The sequence below is a fragment of the Sinohyriopsis cumingii genome, chromosome 11 (assembly GCF_028554795.1).
Source record: "Sinohyriopsis cumingii isolate HCF-2022 chromosome 11, ASM2855479v2, whole genome shotgun sequence".
Taxonomy (NCBI): Eukaryota; Metazoa; Mollusca; class Bivalvia; order Unionida; family Unionidae; genus Sinohyriopsis; species Sinohyriopsis cumingii.
In genome coordinates, this window is record NC_142971.1 from 85,573,707 (window position 1) to 85,591,774 (window position 18,068).

Sequence of the window (18,068 nt, forward strand, 5' to 3'; positions counted from 1 at the left end):
AACATAACAACAAACTGTTAAATAATCAATCAGCAGAACAGTCCCACTTTTTCAAAGCCCATTTCAGTCAGGTCTTTCCAATGAGCTGTTTTTGTCATGTCAACAGATAAGCCACTTAGAGTGAATTGGCTTAAGGGAAGATGTTTTCTGGTCTCAATGCACATCTCCACTGTCTGCACCTTTGCAGTTTAGGTTTAGCATATTTGTAACAATTTCTTCAGCACCAGCCATCACATTACATCCATTAATAACAGCAGCATTCATCAGAGCTTTACAGATCCAACTCTGGACCAAAACATTGGCTTCCCATGGGACAATTTTGGCAGGATTGTTTCAAACAAAATAGGTTTACACTGGCATTGTTCAGGCACATAACCCATGATTGTTGAGAACTTAATGCTTTGATAGTGAACCTAATTACTTAAGAGTACAATAGTGGTATTCCACATTTAAATTTCCATGTTGTATTATCACTGCACTTGTAACAGCAACATTTGCAATATTTCCAGGACAGAAAATATAAATTTCCAATAAAGTCATGAATTAGAAATCAACTCAGTCATTACACACTTTGTGAGAGCTGTGTATCAGTATTGTATCATACCATTGGCTACCAAAGAACATTAACAAATTATAACTTATGAAAGTGAAAAGCTATCCTAATAAAAGATATTAATTACTTATTATTTTCATATGACATCCATTGATCAAATGTAATAATAGAGTAAAAATATTAAATGTTTTACGTTTCTATTTTCTCATGAATAGAAGATGTGTACTTAGGTTTGAAAGGTCACACCACTGCACTCATTAAGATATTTGTATTAATGTGCAGTGTTTAAAAACAACAGCATATTGCTCCAGGCACTCATTGTGCAATACTTGCGTAACAATTATAATATTTTTTTGCCTGTATTGTTTTTTTCTTTCTAAGAACAACCTGTATAGCTAGGTTCTACTTAGATAATTATTCAGATTTTCATAAAACAATACAAGTCCTGATGGCCTTTATATACAGTGAAAGGCAATGACAGTAACAGTACAAGGCCTGATGTCTTTTATATACAGTGAAAGGCAATGACAGTAACAGTACAAGGCTTGATGGCCTTTATATACAATGAAAGGCAATGATAGTAACAGTACAAGACCTAATGGCCTTAATATACAGTGAAAGGCAAAGATAGTAACAGTACAAGTCCTGATGTCTTTTATAGACAGTGAAAGACAATGATAGTAACAGTGCAAGACCTGATGGCCTTTATATACAGTGAAAGGCAATGATAGTAACAGTACAAGGCCTGATGGCCTTTATATACAGTGAAAGACAATGATAGTAACAGTATGAGGCCTGATGTCCTTTATATACAGTGAAAGGCAATGATAGTAACAGTACAAGACCTGATGGCCTTTATATACAGTGAAAGGCAATGATAGTAACTATACAAGACCTGATGGCCTTTATATACAGTGAAAGGTAATGATAGTAACAGTACAAGGCCTTATGGCCTTTATATACAGTGAAAGGCAATGAGAGTAACAGTACAAGGCCTGATGGCCCTTATATACAGTCAAAGGCAATGATAGTAACAGTACAAGGCCTGATGGCCATTATATACAGTGAAAGACAATGATAGTAACTGATTAATCCCAGCTGAAGTTTTTCCATAACATACTCTGGAAAAGGACAGAATACCTTGGAAAAACATGGAAACAGTGAAAAAAAATGAAATATCTTGCAGAATTTATTCTGAAAACCCTGGATATTGTCTATGGAAAGGCTGGACAATGTCTGGAAAAAACAATGGACAGTTTGGACTTATAACCTTTTTTGATACATTTCAGCCTGAAAAACCCTGGAAAAGAACTTAGTCAATTTTCAAGACTGGCACTTAGAATTATATTTCATTTCTTCTGCTCAACAGATTAGAGTTACCTGTACAGAAACAAAACTCACCAATTCTCATAAGCTTCTCATCAACTGCACATAAGAAACTTGTTAGAAATGTATGCAAATAGAATGCATAAGAAACGTGTTAGAAATGTATGCAAATAGAGTGCATAAGAAACGTGTTAGAAATGTATACAAATAGAGTGCATAAGAAACTTGTTAGAAATGTATGCAAATATAGTGCATAAGAAACATGTTAGAAATGTATACAAATAGAGTGCATAAGAAACTTGTTAGAAATGTATGCAAAAAGAGTGCATAAGAAACTTGTTAGAAATGTATGCAAATATAGTGCATAAGAAACTTGTTAGAAATGTATACAAAGAGAGTGCATAAGAATCTTGTTAGAAATGTATGCAAAAAGAGTGCATAACATGTTAGAAATGTATGCAAAAAGAGTGCATAAGAAACTTGTTAGAAATGTATGCAAAAAGAGTGCATAAGAAACTTGTTAGAAATGTATGCAAATAGAGTGCATAAGAAACATGTTAGAAATGTATGCAAATAGAGTGCATAAGAAACGTGTTAGAAATGTATGCAAAAAGAGTGCATAAGAAACTTGTTAGAAATGTATGCAAATATAGTGCATAAGAAACATGTTAGAAATGTATACAAATAGAGTGCATAAGAAACTTGTTAGAAATGTATGCAAAAAGAGTGCATAAGAAACTTGTTAGAAATGTATGCAAATATAGTGCATAAGAAACATGTTAGAAATGTATGCAAATAGAGTGCATAAGAAACTTGTTAGAAATGTATGCAAAAAGAGTGCATAAGAAACTTGTTAGAAATGTATGCAAATAGAGTGCATAAGAAACATGTTAGAAATGTATGCAAATAGAGTGCATAAGAAACTTGTTAGAAATGTATGCAAAAAGAGTGCATAAGAAACTTGTTAGAAATGTATGCAAATAGAGTGCATAAGAAACATGTTAGAAATGTATGCAAATAGAGTGCATAAGAAACTTGTTAGAAATGTATGCAAATAGAGTGCATAAGAAACGTGTTAGAAATGTATGCAAAAAGAGTGCATAAGAAACTTGTTAGAAATGTATGCAAATATAGTGCATAAGAAACATGTTAGAAATGTATACAAATAGAGTGCATAAGAAACTTGTTAGAAATGTATGCAAAAAGAGTGCATAAGAAACTTGTTAGAAATGTATGCAAATATAGTGCATAAGAAACATGTTAGAAATGTATACAAATAGAGTGCATAAGAAACTTGTTAGAAATGTATGCAAAAAGAGTGCATAAGAAACATGTTAGAAATGTATGCAAATATAGTGCATAAGAAACTTGTTAGAAATGTATGCAAAAAGAGTGCATAAGAAACTTGTTAGAAATGTATGCAAATAGAGTGCATAAGAAACATGTTAGAAATGTATACAAATAGAGTGCATAAGAACCTTGTTAGAAATGTATGCAAAAAGAGTGCATAAGAAACTTGTTAGAAATGTATGCAAAAAGAGTGCATAAGAAACATGTTAGAAATGTATGCAAATAGAGTGCATACGAAACATGTTAGAAATGTATGCAAATAGAGTGCATAAGAAACTTGTTAGAAATGTATGCAAATAGAGTGCATAAGAAACGTGTTAGAAATGTATGCAAATAGAGTGCATAAGAAACTTGTTAGAAATGTATGCAAAAAGAGTAGTTTTACAAGCTCATAATGTGGTGTTTGATAGATCTTGTTAACCAAGGAAAAACTTACCAAATTATCACATGAACAGATTTTTCTCATGTGAGAATTTAAGTGTTCTCATAAGAAAAATTAACATGGAAAACATTCTTTTCAATTACATCTATGTCTGAAGATAAGGCAGAGTTCTAATTTCTCTTGTGAGTTATCATGTGAGAAATTTGGACTTTGATTCTGGTTTGACACCTGTTATATTTGTTCTAAGTTGGATTTTCTCACATGTGTTTGACATGAGCAATTTGGACTTTATATTCTGTGCAAATGTTGGATATCAAGCATGACATAAATTACCGTTAAATAGATGTGGTTGGAATACAATATTACTCAATGTGGTTGGAATGCAATATTACTCAATGTGGTTGGAATACAATATTACTCAATGTGGTTAGAATACAATATTAATCAATGTAGTTGGAATACAATATTACTCAATGTGGTTGGAATACAATATTACTCAATGTGGTTGGAATACAATATTACTCAATGTGGTTAGAATACAACATTACTCAATGTGGTTGGAATATAACATTACTCAATGTGGTTGGAATACAATATTACTCAATGTGGTTGGAATACAACATTACTCAATGTGGTTGGAATACAACATTACTCAATGTGGATGGAATACAATATTACTCAATGTGGTTGGAATACAATATTACTCAATGTGGTTGGAATACAATATTAATCAATGTGGATGGAATACAATATTACTCAATGTGGTTGGAATATAACATTACTCAATGAGGTTAGAATACAACATTACTCAATGTGGTTGGAATACAACATTACTCAATGTGGTTGGAATGCAATATTACTCAATGTGGTTGGAATACAATATTACTCAATGTGGTTAGAATACAACATTACTCAATGTGGATGGAATACAACATTACTCAATGTGGATGGAATACAATATTACTCAATGTGGTTGGAATACAACATTACTCAATGTGGTTGGAATATAATATTACACAATGTGGTTAGAATACAATATTACTCAATGTGGTTGGAATATAACATTACTCAATGTGGTTGGAATACAACATTACTCAATGTGGTTGGAATACAACATTACTCAATGTGGTTGGAATACAATATTACTCAATGTGGTTAGAATACAATATTAATCAATGTAGTTGGAATACAATATTACTCAATGTGGTTGGAATACAATATTACTCAATGTGGTTGGAATACAATATTACTCAATGTGGTTAGAATACAACATTACTCAATGTGGTTGGAATATAACATTACTCAATGTGGTTGGAATACAATATTACTCAATGTGGTTGGAATACAACATTACTCAATGTGGTTGGAATATAATATTACACAATGTGGTTAGAATACAATATTACTCAATGTGGTTGGAATATAACATTACTCAATGTGGTTGGAATACAATATTACTCAATGTGGTTGGAATACAACATTACTCAATGTGGTTGGAATACAACATTACTCAATGTGGATGGAATACAATATTACTCAATGTGGTTGGAATACAATATTACTCAATGTGGTTGGAATACAATATTAATCAATGTGGATGGAATACAATATTACTCAATGTGGTTGGAATACAATATTACTCAAAGACAAGATTCTAACATTGAATTACCCCATCTGCACAGCATATTTGATGAATCTTAAGCAATGGTATAGAAAACTGAATTTTTAAGCAATTTCAAGTAGCAAACGTACAAGAAATAATTTTATGCAAATGATGCCCTCTGTTAAATTAATCATGAAGATTACTCTTTATTTCCACTAATTCTTTTTTGTTATATTTAATATTACCAGATTTATACATTTCTGAAGGACGTAAATATCAAAACATTTAATAATAATAATAATAATAATAATAAACAACTCCATTATTTATAGATTTAAGATAAGTAAATAATGTGATATTAATTTCCTGTATTATATATATCCATATAATATCAATACTTCATTAATCATTATCCATTCTTCTGAATCTTTTGCTTCTTATCATTAGGCATGATTCCCTGTCTTGGTTATTATTGTAAGTGTTGTTGTGAATAGTATAAAATACTATTATTATTATTATTATTATTATTATCATTATTATTATCTGCTGACAGAATAAAAAATAGTTGTCAGTTATTTTCAAATAATTTTGTTTTCTTTAACAGATACCCATCCTATTCTGCTAGCATTCCGTACAGAGTTATGCTTTGCTTCTTAACAACGAAATCAAACAATAAAATCATGCAAGAGGAAATGTGGTTTTCTGTGAAAAGACCTAATTTGGTATTGAGACCTTAACATTAGTTATTTCCCTAGTTTACAGCCTGGAGACTGGTTTACAAACCTTCAAATATACAGACAACATTTATGATGTAATTACAAGACAGAACTATCATGACATTCTCATTTTCAAACTGGCTCCATTCTTAAGATTGAACCGTCACAATATAACTTGTTAATTCAGGAAATTTTATTGCAAGCAGTACCAATCCATGTACAGTAACTGATCATAGAACCCATACAATAATTTAAAGTCACTGAGTTACTACATGTATGTTGGTGAGTAAAATCAAGACTGTTGAATTTTCCTAGTTTACAGAACTGCAGTTTGGGGGCCATTTTATAGTTATACTGTACTCAATACAATTGCTGCACAGTTTTAATCTTGCTTCACATAATCATTGAGATGATAACTTTGTAAATCATTATTATTTATAGCTGCACCTGCCAAACTGTAGTTTTTGATGCAATGTTGTTGGTTATCAACACTCAGTTAACAAGATTAGCAAATTACATGCAAGCTTGTTAACTTAATTTCCATTTTTCCTAGGGACTTTTCCCCCAAATATCAAATTCAGCAATTTTTCTAAGGTCACTACATTTAATTTTTCATTTTGAAAGAAGATGGCAGTCATTCTATTTCAAAGGTCCTAAGGTAATTGGTTTTTTAGTTGTTTAAAGATCTAAAGTACCAACCATATGGGGGGCCCCAAGTGGACGAGTGGTCTAAAGCGGTCTCCGTTACGGATCACTGCCATCTCACCTCTGTCTGCGTGGGTTTGAGTCTCAGTTTTGGCCAATGTGGGTATGTGAGAAAGCTTGCCAGTAGCTTCTCGTGGGTCGGTGGTTCTTCCCGGGGTTTTCCCGGGTTCTTCCTCCACCATTAATACTGGCCGCCATGCATAGCCTATCGTGTGCTGAAAAATGGCGTTAAACCCCACAACAACAACAACAACCAATTATATGACCTATCTTGTAGCCCTTTTAAAACGGATGATAAACCAAAATTTACAAACTGATCAATGGACGGTTATGAATAACACTGAAAGATGTTTCTCAGACTTGTAAAGTGATTTTCTAATGTTAGCTAAAAAATTACATGTTTTTGCCAAACAAGTAAATAGTCAAATTTTTTGTTCAGGGTACATAGTAGGTGCTGTTGTGATCTCTTTCAGTGGATGGTACCTGAATCATACAAGAAGAAGGAAGGATGCAGAATTTTATTCTAAGACTTGTAAATTAGATAAAGAGATGGTTCTGCGTAATTCAGATGGTTAACATTCACCTAATAGTGTATGATCTTTACAGATGGAGGGGAATCTTGTCAGAGTATCAACCAGATGAAAGCTATTTTCTAGTTACATTGGCAGATACAAATCGGTATGGATATTCTATGAACAGCCATATTAATTTTGTTTTCTTCTAGCCAAATACTACATCTATACACCCAGCTGTACTTTTTCCATACTCTGGAAAAGGATAGAATACCATGAAAACCCATGGAAAACCCAGGAAAACAGTGGAAAAATTAAATGTTGTGCAGAATATATCATGAAAAGGCTGGACATACCTGGAAAGCTATGGACAGTTTGGACTTAGAATTTTTTTTTCAGCATGGAAAACCCTGAAAAAAGTATGGACAGTTTGGACTTTCTTTGGTATATTTTAGCATGGAAAACCCTGGAAGAGAACATAGTCAATTTTCAAGATTGACACTTAGCATTACTTTTCATTTCTTCTGCTCAATTGATTAGGATTAGCCATACTGAAAAATCTCAACAATTATCATGAGTTTCTCATAAGCTGCACGAGAACCTTGTTAACAATGTATGCAAATGGGGTAGATTTTGCAAGCTCATGTGTGCAGTTTGTTAAATCTTGTGAGCCAAGGAAAAACCAACCAAATTTTCACATGTGTAGATTTTGGACTTTGATTCAAATTGGACACATAAATTTGTTCTAAGTTGGAATTTCTCACAAGTCTGTTCCACATAAGCAATTTGGATTTAAATATTCTGTGCAAATGTTGGATATCTGGCATGGCATCCAGATTATTGTCAGACAGACATTTCTCTGAAATACAATATTACTAAAGAACAAGATTCTAATTTTTAAGTGCTGCATCTGCACAGTGAATTCAATGTATCTGAAACAGTAGTATCGAAAAACTGAATTTTTAAACAATTTCAAGTAGCAAATATACAAGAAACAATTTTATGTTAAGAATGCCCTCAGTGAAATTTAATGAAGATTATTTTTTTTATTTCCGAAAATTCCATTTTGTTACATTTAATATTACCAGCTTTATACATTTCTGAAGGTAGTAAATATCAAAATTTGTAATAATAATAGTAATAATAAAAATAATAATAATAATAATCTCCATATTTAGAGATTTAGGATAAGTAAATAAATATGATTTTGCGTCCTGTATTATACATTTCCATAAGATATCAATACTTAAATAGTGAGTATTTTTACACACAAAAAAAATCATTTTTAAAAAAATCCATTCTTCTGAATCTTTTACTCTTATCACCATGCATATTATACCTGTCCCAGTTAATATAACTGCAAGTGTTGTTGTGAAAAACATGAAATAGTTTCATTAAAATGATGGTGACAATTATTGTTGTTGCTGTTCTTGCTGTTATTATTATTATTATCTGCTGCAAGAAGAAAATAGTTATTCACTAAATATAAATTTTAACATGTATATAGTTTTTGCTTTCTTTGTGACAAACCCACCCCATTCTGTCAGCATTCTATAAAGAATTAAGTTTACTGGAAATTAAATAATAAAACCAAGCAAGATGAAGCCCTTAACTATGGTTATTTCCCTTGTTTACAGTTGTGGAGACTGGTTAATGAACCTTGAATAATGCACACAATATATTGGTGGTATTAGAAGACAGAACTACCATGAACTGCCACAAAATTTAGCTCACTAATTCAGGAAATTTTACTGCAAGCAGCACCAATAAATGTGCACCAACTGATCCTAGAAGCCCCAAAATAATTTAATTCATGTTGGTGAGTAAAATCAAGGCTATTTGGTAGCTGTAGGGCCAATATCTATGTCTACTGCTGCACAGCTTTTATGTAAGATTTAATATGCTAGATGAGATTTTGTAATCTTGCTTCATGTAATCATTGAGATGATAACTTTGCAGATCATTATTATTTACAGCTGCACCTGCCAAACTGCAGTTCTCGATGCATTGTTGTCAGTTAGCACCAATAGACTGATGAAAGCAAATTGCAAGAAAGCTGGTTGACCTAATTTCCATTTTTCTTCTCATGTATCAAATTCGGCAATTATTCAGGTCATTGCACCTACTTTTTTCATTTTTAAACAAGATTGAAGTGATTCTATTTCAAGGTATCAAATTAGTAATTTCTTTGCCTTTTTTGTTCACAGGTATAGCCTAAAGTACCAATCATTTGACATTAGGCCCTTTCAAAATGGATGGCAAAACTAAAATTTAGAATCTCTTTAAAGCATAATCATGAATAACACTTACAGATGTTTAAGTGAAGTAATTTTCGAATGTTGAACTAAAAAAATGAAATGATTTTGCCGATCAAGTAAACAGTCAGATTTTTTGTTCAGGCTAATACAGTGTAGTAACATGCTGTCGTAATGTATTTCAGTGGATGGTCCTGAATCATAAAAAATGCAAGAAAGCAAGAGAGGATGCATGGATTTTTTCTGAGAGGACTTGTTTATAAGAGGTGGTTAAATGTTAACAGTGCTCAAAGAAATTTTATTTTAGATACAGGCCCCTAAGGCTCAGGTGACTTAAAACAAATAACAAGCCCAGACTCAAACTACACAGGCCTGGACTGCAATTTCCATGTTCCCAAAATTGCCCCTTTCTCAGTAATATTTTTACACATCGTTGCAATTGCTACATTTCAAATATGAAAAAATAAAAACAAAATCATATTAAATTGACTTGCTTTTTTTTTTGAATCTCGAAAAATTAAACTGAAAGCAATTGTTTTCCTCCAGGTCCTGAGGTAAGCCATTGTCTAATTGCTCTAACAATGTCTGTCTTACTCAGTGGATCAAAAGTGTTTGTGATCATTAGGATCCGAAGTGTTTTGATTAATATACAGTTTCCATTTGCACTTTTGAAATTGTTTATAGATGCCACTTAATTTGTTGAAACATTATTTCATTAGTGTAACCGTGAGCAACGGACAGCTTAATTTTTATTTATGAAGCTTTAACTTAAAAAATCTTGAACAGTGCAATATCAATTAAACAAGATTATAAAAAATCAGAATACTTGTGCAAGGCTTTTGCCACAACCATTTTTAGTTGTTCTTTTCTTTTTATCTCATGGTCAGCCAAATTTTGTAATCAAAGACTCAAAACCCAACACAACCACACTGACCCCTTTATTTCTTATAATACCTGAAAAAAACATCCTGCAGAAGAAATGAAAAGTAATGCTAAGTGTCAATCTTGAAAATTGACTAAACAGATTACAAGAACAAAGTAATTGGTTAACAGTTTGTCATGTATATACACTAGCTTTAATGGCATTATGAGGCCATGCATCATTACACCAACTGGTGAAACAGTAACTGTCTCCACTAGACTGGTTCTGGTGCATAAATATCCAGTCATTTAGAATCACATGTACGTTAAAGCCATGTGAGAACTAGTTAATGTAACACAGACAATCTGTTCCCCATTCATGGATCACAATAATTATGCTTCAATTTGTACTCAAAATTTACCACTTTCAATATAAGTAAGGGGCATATATGGAGATAAATATTAATAATTTACCAGTCTTCCAACATCTTGAAACTAAATTTAAACATTTCATCAGCATCGTCAAAGTGTTTTCAGATGAATTAGATTTTTTTTTGACAAACCCAATGGGCACCTCACTTAGAATACAGTAAGGGTTTGATCTGAAATTAGAGGGGCCCTGAGCACTGGACTATAAGACTTTATGAGCACTGACTGTAATTCAAATGGCTAATATTATATTGTTTCACCTAATAGTGTACATTATCTTAACAGATAGAATGGGGATCCTGTCAGGGTCTCAGCCAAAAGTGTGTGTGTGTGGTGTGTGTGATTTGGATTTTTAATATAGCTTTAACAATTTTTCAGTAACTAAGAAATGTGTTACAAATAAAATGCATATTTGATAGCATAATGTTATAGTGTATAATGTGTTTGTAATATAAACTGTAAAAAAATAACACTTAATTTAGTCTGATTTGATAATAAACAGGAACAAAAGACTATAATATCACAAACTATGTCACCTAGATTCTGTATATTTGTATTTATTTAAATTGTGTATAAAAAAAGAGATTGTACTGCATCAATGTGTGCTGGCATAAGGGTGTTTTTTTCTACACTACATTTATAGTCCCTAGATTATGTTAGAGAAAAAGTTGACCTTGGGATGGTTCCCCCCAGTGGTCAAACAATTATAGGGAAAATAAAAAAAAAAACAGAAATTGTTTTAGTGAAATCTCTTGTTTTAAGGAAAAATGTCGAGGGTTTTCCAGCTAAATATTACAGTACTGTCCAGGTCAAGGATTCAGGGTTTTCCAGCCTAACCTGGACAATGACTGGAATATTATCCAAATACTCCAGTGTTTTCCATGCTAGGATTATCCAGGGTTTTCTATGTTTTTCCTTGTCTTTTATCCATGGTTCACAAGCCTACCCTGGAAGAAGTCTGGAATATCCAAATACTCCAGGGTATTCCATGCTATTATTCTCCAGGGTGTCCAGGGTTTTCCTGGAATACCTTGGATAATCTACAGCCATGATACAGTATGTGATGAGTCTGCTAATATCAGTATATTGCAAAAGTAAGTTATTTTAATTTGAATGAAAACGATTGTTTGAGAAAAATAATCTATGTTCATGTTTATACTAAAACAAGGAAATTCCAGTGATGGGGTTACATTATTTGTCTCCCCATGAGACTGACAGGGATTTTCTGGTGTCAGTGCAAAACTCACCATAGATTATATTAGTTTCATCCTCTGCAATAGTGGTTGCAGATATGACGATAACTTCATTATGTTGGTCATCTTATTTGCAAATTGTACTAATACAAGCATTTATATAAAGAAAATGAGTAGCCAAAAGAGATGATGCTTATAAAATGAAAGATTAACAGATATTTTCAATCTTGTCAAACATGCCAATTAAGCTTTTAGATAATATTAATTTGTTCTATTATAACAATGCCAACACCAATTGCATCAAGTTAGATATATTTTGAACCTGTCACTGGCTGGCCAATTTAGGAGAAGTGATATCCAGCTAACTAATATATTTTCAGAGTACTAGACTCATTGATGCTTATGTCTGGAATTTATAGAGACAATGCAAATGATACATTTTTAAATCCACGCTAGTTTTAGAAAAAGGAGCAATCTAATGTACATGATGAGGCGCATTGGCTTGATGAGGACTAGTATGTAGGTTGTAATATAATAAATATTCTCAGTATATATTAGTTTAATAATTCCATCTGTCTTCATCTATAATAATATTAAAAATAATAATGATAATAATTATAATGGTGATGATAATAATAATAGTAATAATAATAACAATAATAATAATAATAAATTACTTATTTCCTAAATGTTATCATAAATTCCATTCAAGTCTGAATCAAAAAAGCTTCAATGATAATGCTACTTTATTAAGGATATTTATTGTCAACAGCTTGATAATTATGTGAAAAAGTGAAAAATTCCTGACTACACTTACAGTACATCTTTAAGATTCTGAAGATATTGTCATCATGACTTTTGTACCCATTTAAACTGTAGCTTTTGTAGTGGTTGATATCTAGCAAGCTCTGTATAGAATATATTATCTATAAATGTTTTTCTTTCTTTATCTGTGCACAAATCGAATTCAAGCCCTTGCACTTCGTCATGAATAACAAGTCACTCTGTTTCCCCAAAACAGCATGGGGGAATTGTGATAGCTTACTTGGTAGAGAAGGAGAATTATAATGCAATAGTCATGTGTTCGATACAAGCCAAGGACAGCCTTGGTGTCTCTTTGTGAAAGGCACTTTGCTCTGATTGGCATGATATAGTGTTGGAAGTGACATTAAAAACCAACCAACCAATGAAAATAGCATGAATTTAGCATTCTACATGCTATTCACTTGCTAACCAACCAACCAATGAAAATAACATGAATTTAGCATTCTACATGCTATTCACTTGCTAACCAACCAACCAATGAAAACAACATGAATTTAGCATTCTACATGCTATTCACTTGCTAACCAACCAACCAATGAAAATAATATGAATTTAGCATTCTACATGCTATTCACATTTACCTCTTTTAAACTGATAGTCTACAAGGACCCAGGAAGAAACAGATTTATTTTATTTAGTAATTAAAAAAAATTATAATATATAACAGTAATAAATCAATCTGAGCTCAATTTGTTTGTGCAGCGTACTTATTTTCCAAGATCAAAGGTTGGGTAAAATGCTGAATGGGTCAGAGCCAGACCATAGTACAATAAAATGTTCATTACACAGGCATCACTTATCTAGACTTGTCCATACTCCAGATAAAATGAGTATATGTGCAGAAAAAGAAAACTTTCACTTTCAGTTATCCAATCAAACAATTTTATGGACAAAATCTAATTCTTGTTTTCATAGATGGATGTCATCCCTGCATGCAAAAAAAATCCCACCTGAAATCAAATGTCCAGACTGGGTGTACAACACTTCACAGAAGAAGCTTCATTGAATGCCCAAAACTTCTAACCACATCTAAAAGATAGGCTAATTACACAATCATAGGAAAGAAGATTTATGCTATGTGGGTTCTTTCAAACATTTTCCAAAGCTGTTTCAGAGCAAATTATCAAGAAAAGATAACTGGTGAAGAATGTTTTCTACAAAATGTTATGCAACAGTCTAAGTCAAGATACTTGGTTTACCTACCTTTAACGTGAGAGTCCTGTCTTTACTTGTGGAGAAAATTTTAACTGAGTTATCTACAGTTAGATTAAGAAGGGAAGGATCCACAGTATAGGACAGGGTAAACCTTGACTCAAAGCCATCCATCTTAATCACTATCTCAAAGCAACCAGAACACAATCCACTGGTGCTCCTCCTTTTTCTGTTGGTACTTTTACTTTTAACTTGGATAAGGTTCTTCTTTTGTTCCTCAGAAAGTTTGGGAGTTGTACATATCATTTTGGTGCCATTATCAGACACATCACAAGGCTGTTCCTGGAAAAGATAGTGAATATGGTGCACATCAAAATATACATTCCACATGATTTGAAAACAGTCAAATTTGCTTTCTTGTTTTATCTATGTCATATTTCCTAAATCTACATATTGTTTTTTGCTGATGTCTTGTACTCAGTATGGAGGACTTAAGACCCTAAATTAAAAACCATGAAGCTAAGAATTTTCTATTTGAAAAAGTGAGAGCAGACCTATAATTGTAATATTTTTGTTGTTGATTTTCAGGGATGAAAAAAGCAAGGGTTCAGTTCTAGATGCAGGCTCAGTCCTCAATGTGTGCAACAAGAGTTCCTCTAACAGAATTACATTCTAGAAAATAATTTGTTGGAATCCCATAGAGGTCCATTTGTAGCCTAATTCTCTTCTTTTTAACTGCTGAGTCCTGAAACCATGTATGAAAATATTAAGAAACCCACCATAATGAATTCAATGAAAAATATCTACTCCTATTTGTCTGAGTCAATATTATGGTGAAACAATCAATATACTGATACATCAATATTTGTACATATCGATGCCAATACTGACACAACTGGTGAAGAATTGATGCAAAACAATACTTACCCGATATAGGTTACTTTAATCTTCATGAATAATGAATTATTTATCATTTGCCTTTTAATTCTTGAAACTAAAAACTCTCATCTGAGACAGCTGTAGCAGACACATGCATTTATTTATGTCAGTAACAAAGAAAACCTACTGAATACAACCCCCTTGCCTTTGACAAATTAGCATACACAATGTGACTTACTCACATGGTCTGACAACCTCCCACAATTCCATGCAGATTATTTTATCCCGTCAGCATGCTCAGTCACTCACAAAATATATCAACCTAAAGAAGACATTCCAGATTTGTTTCCCATGCATGATTAATGAACTTTAATGATCTATGAATAATCACTTTTATGCAAAGTTTCACTGTTGCTACATATCTTGTCTACTTGCATCGAATATGAGGCTACATATCCCAGATGTCATCCAGTGAAATATGTTACATTCAGTTCTGATTGGTGGTTGTTTGTTTGTTCAAGTCAATAGTAAAACAATAACCACCAATAAGAACTGTAACTTATTCACCACATGACACATGAGAAGTATTCACATCTGAACTCATCCTAAATATACACAAAACAAGAGAAAAACTTTGTGCAAACATGGCTAACAAATTATATGTAAAGTACTTAAATCATACATGGAGAACAAGTTTGGAATGTTACTGTTTTAAGCTGATATGTGTAATCAATGACTGAACATGCTGATGGGATAAAAAGTTTACACAGAATTGGCAAAGGGTCAGTTTTCAAACGCACAACTTATAATCACATTGTTAATTTGCAGGAAAGAATTGGGTGTTGTCAATAATTTTCTTTTGCTCTCACGGTGTATGTGTCTGCAGTAGTTGTTTTGCAACTGCATGAAGGAATTGGTTGCTGGTTATCCTCGCTCCCATACTTGGACTTGTTCTAGATAAGATTTTCCTTGCATGCGTGAACTGCATTATTTCTTCTCCTTTAAGTTAGCACCAATATGCCTTTCAAATTTAAATCAGGACATGTAATTGGGTAATAAAATGTTTAAAAAGCATTCATGCAGTGCAAATCAAAGGATATGGCGACCAAGATGAGTCCTTGCACCTGATAAATGGAGCAGCCTGAAAAGGCCCAAGAGGTTGAATAAAAATCACTGACACCTAACAGACAGTCTATTTGGAAGTATTTCTCTTGTAAAATATGAGAATGTCATATTGGTTTTATTCTATACAATTCTTCAAATGCTATTGTGTGGAAATGGAATTCATTCATTTAAGTCATACTGGGGTCCAAACATGGTCAATTTTTCAATATGGAAATTGGTAGAAACCAAATTTCATCTTCTTTAATCTGCTTTCAATCCATAAAGTTCTTCAAAAGTTATTAACCCTTTACCTCATACAAGCGTCATGGACGCCTCTACTCCATTCATATGGAAGCACCTTTTGACACCTGCTGTAAACATCAGTTATTTTGAGCTGGTTTATGTAGCGCCACCTTCAGGGAAAACCCCCCCATTAGATACTACATTCATTTCTGCGAATGACAATTACATCAGATCACGTGGTCACTGTTTACGCACTGGTCAATATCTGCTATTTAAAGTAACTGGGTCTTATCTCCACTCTCCAAAATGGCGATCACGGATATCAATCAGTACTTACAAAGTTTTCACGATTAGAATCACAACTATGAAAGATTCAATAACTTAGGTAAAGGCTCTGATATTGATGTAGGCAGCAATTAGTTTTTATAAATTATCAAATTCTGATGACTTAGTGAGTAGACGCAGACGAAAACTTGTAAATTTCGACTATGAGAAAGGGTGGCTACAGTTGGTCACGCGACCTCACTGACATGATGGTGAATGAGTTCTCTCAAGATTTTAAAGCACATACAAAACTCTTCCATGAAAAATAATGACACAGCTTTAACAATCGGACTTTACTCTTAAATTTTTCCACATATAACAGATGTGTACCAAAAACATAAAATGGTTAAAACTGCTGTTAAATGCAACATACACTACACTGCTTAACAGTTCACAGGCATGCCTATGCGTATGGAGTCGACTAGTAACAGGTATTCTATTTATAGTGCGCTGCACTTTGTAACTATGCTCTATGAGGTAAAAGGTTAAGTGATTAGATGTACAGAAATAGTAAAACTACACATCCCTTCCATAGAATATGACATGTCCCCTCCATAGAATATGACATTTTAAAAAGATTAGTGAATGGAAATGAAATCTGACACAGTTGACAGAAAAAGGTAACACTACCTGTCCAATCCACGGAAGCTGACATTTTAAAAAGGTTAGTGAATGGAACTGAAATCTGTGACACCACTGACAGAAATAGGTAACACTACATGTCCCTTCCATAGAATTTGACATTGTGAAAAGTTTACTCAATGGAAATGAAATCTGTGACACGACTGACAGAAATAAGTAACACTACCTGTCCCCTCCAGAGAATTCAACATTTTAAAAAGGTTACTGAATGGAAATAAAATCTGTGACACGACAGATATAGGTAAAACTACATGTCCCCTCAATAGAAATTGAAATTTTAAAAAGGTTACTGAGTGGAAATGAAATTTGTGACATAATGGACAGACACAGGTAACAATACATGTCTCCTCCACTCAAGTGGACATTTTAAAAAAGTTATCAACATAAACAAGAGTACAACAGAGACAGAGTTTATGATTATATTTATGGCAGGAAACAAAAATTGCACAACTAATGTTGTTAATGTTTGGGTTATACTCCACAGCTTCAGACAAACTAAATCATCTGTCTATATAGTTTTGGGCTCTTTTACATACCGTACTGCTATTCCCAGCCATTTCAATTCTGATGTCATGGGCATTATTAAGGTATTTTCCTGTAATGGTTAGCTTTATTCCACCACTACAAAAGAAGATAAGATTTATTTCATGAATCATGTTTCTAGCACTAAATTATGTAAGCATAAGATTACATCCCTTCCAAATATGAAATATTGAGTACTAACATCAGCACTTATAATCAAGTGTGAGATTAAGTTAAAAGAAGATAAGGCCAATCAACAAAGTGACCTTGACACTAATCATCCCAAGAAACTATCTGGACACTTTCTCACTGTTATTCATTCAACCAATAAGCTCATTCCTATGAAATGGAAAACATGTTCTTCTGTTGTAATTTCACTGAACAATAAACAGTTAAAATGCCAACTCAGACTCCTATAATGTCTTTTCCATTTATCTGAACAGTTCAGAAAGGAATAATGTCTCCAGTTGTTCAAGTTTTTAAAATCACACA

The 18,068-nt window shown here is 32.7% G+C and overlaps 1 protein-coding gene across 1 annotated transcript in view; it reads right to left on the minus strand.

The window, feature by feature from the left end:
• Positions 1 to 18,068, minus strand: part of LOC149788897 (plexin-A1-like) — a 110,698-nt gene that overhangs the window by 81,890 nt on the left and 10,740 nt on the right. The window contains exons 2-3 of the mRNA XM_089975024.1: positions 17,591 to 17,675; positions 13,914 to 14,204 (exon numbers count right to left, since the gene is read on the minus strand). Coding sequence (XP_089831150.1) covers positions 13,914 to 14,204; positions 17,591 to 17,675 — 376 coding nt within the window. The remainder of the gene's footprint in view (positions 1 to 13,913; positions 14,205 to 17,590; positions 17,676 to 18,068) is intronic.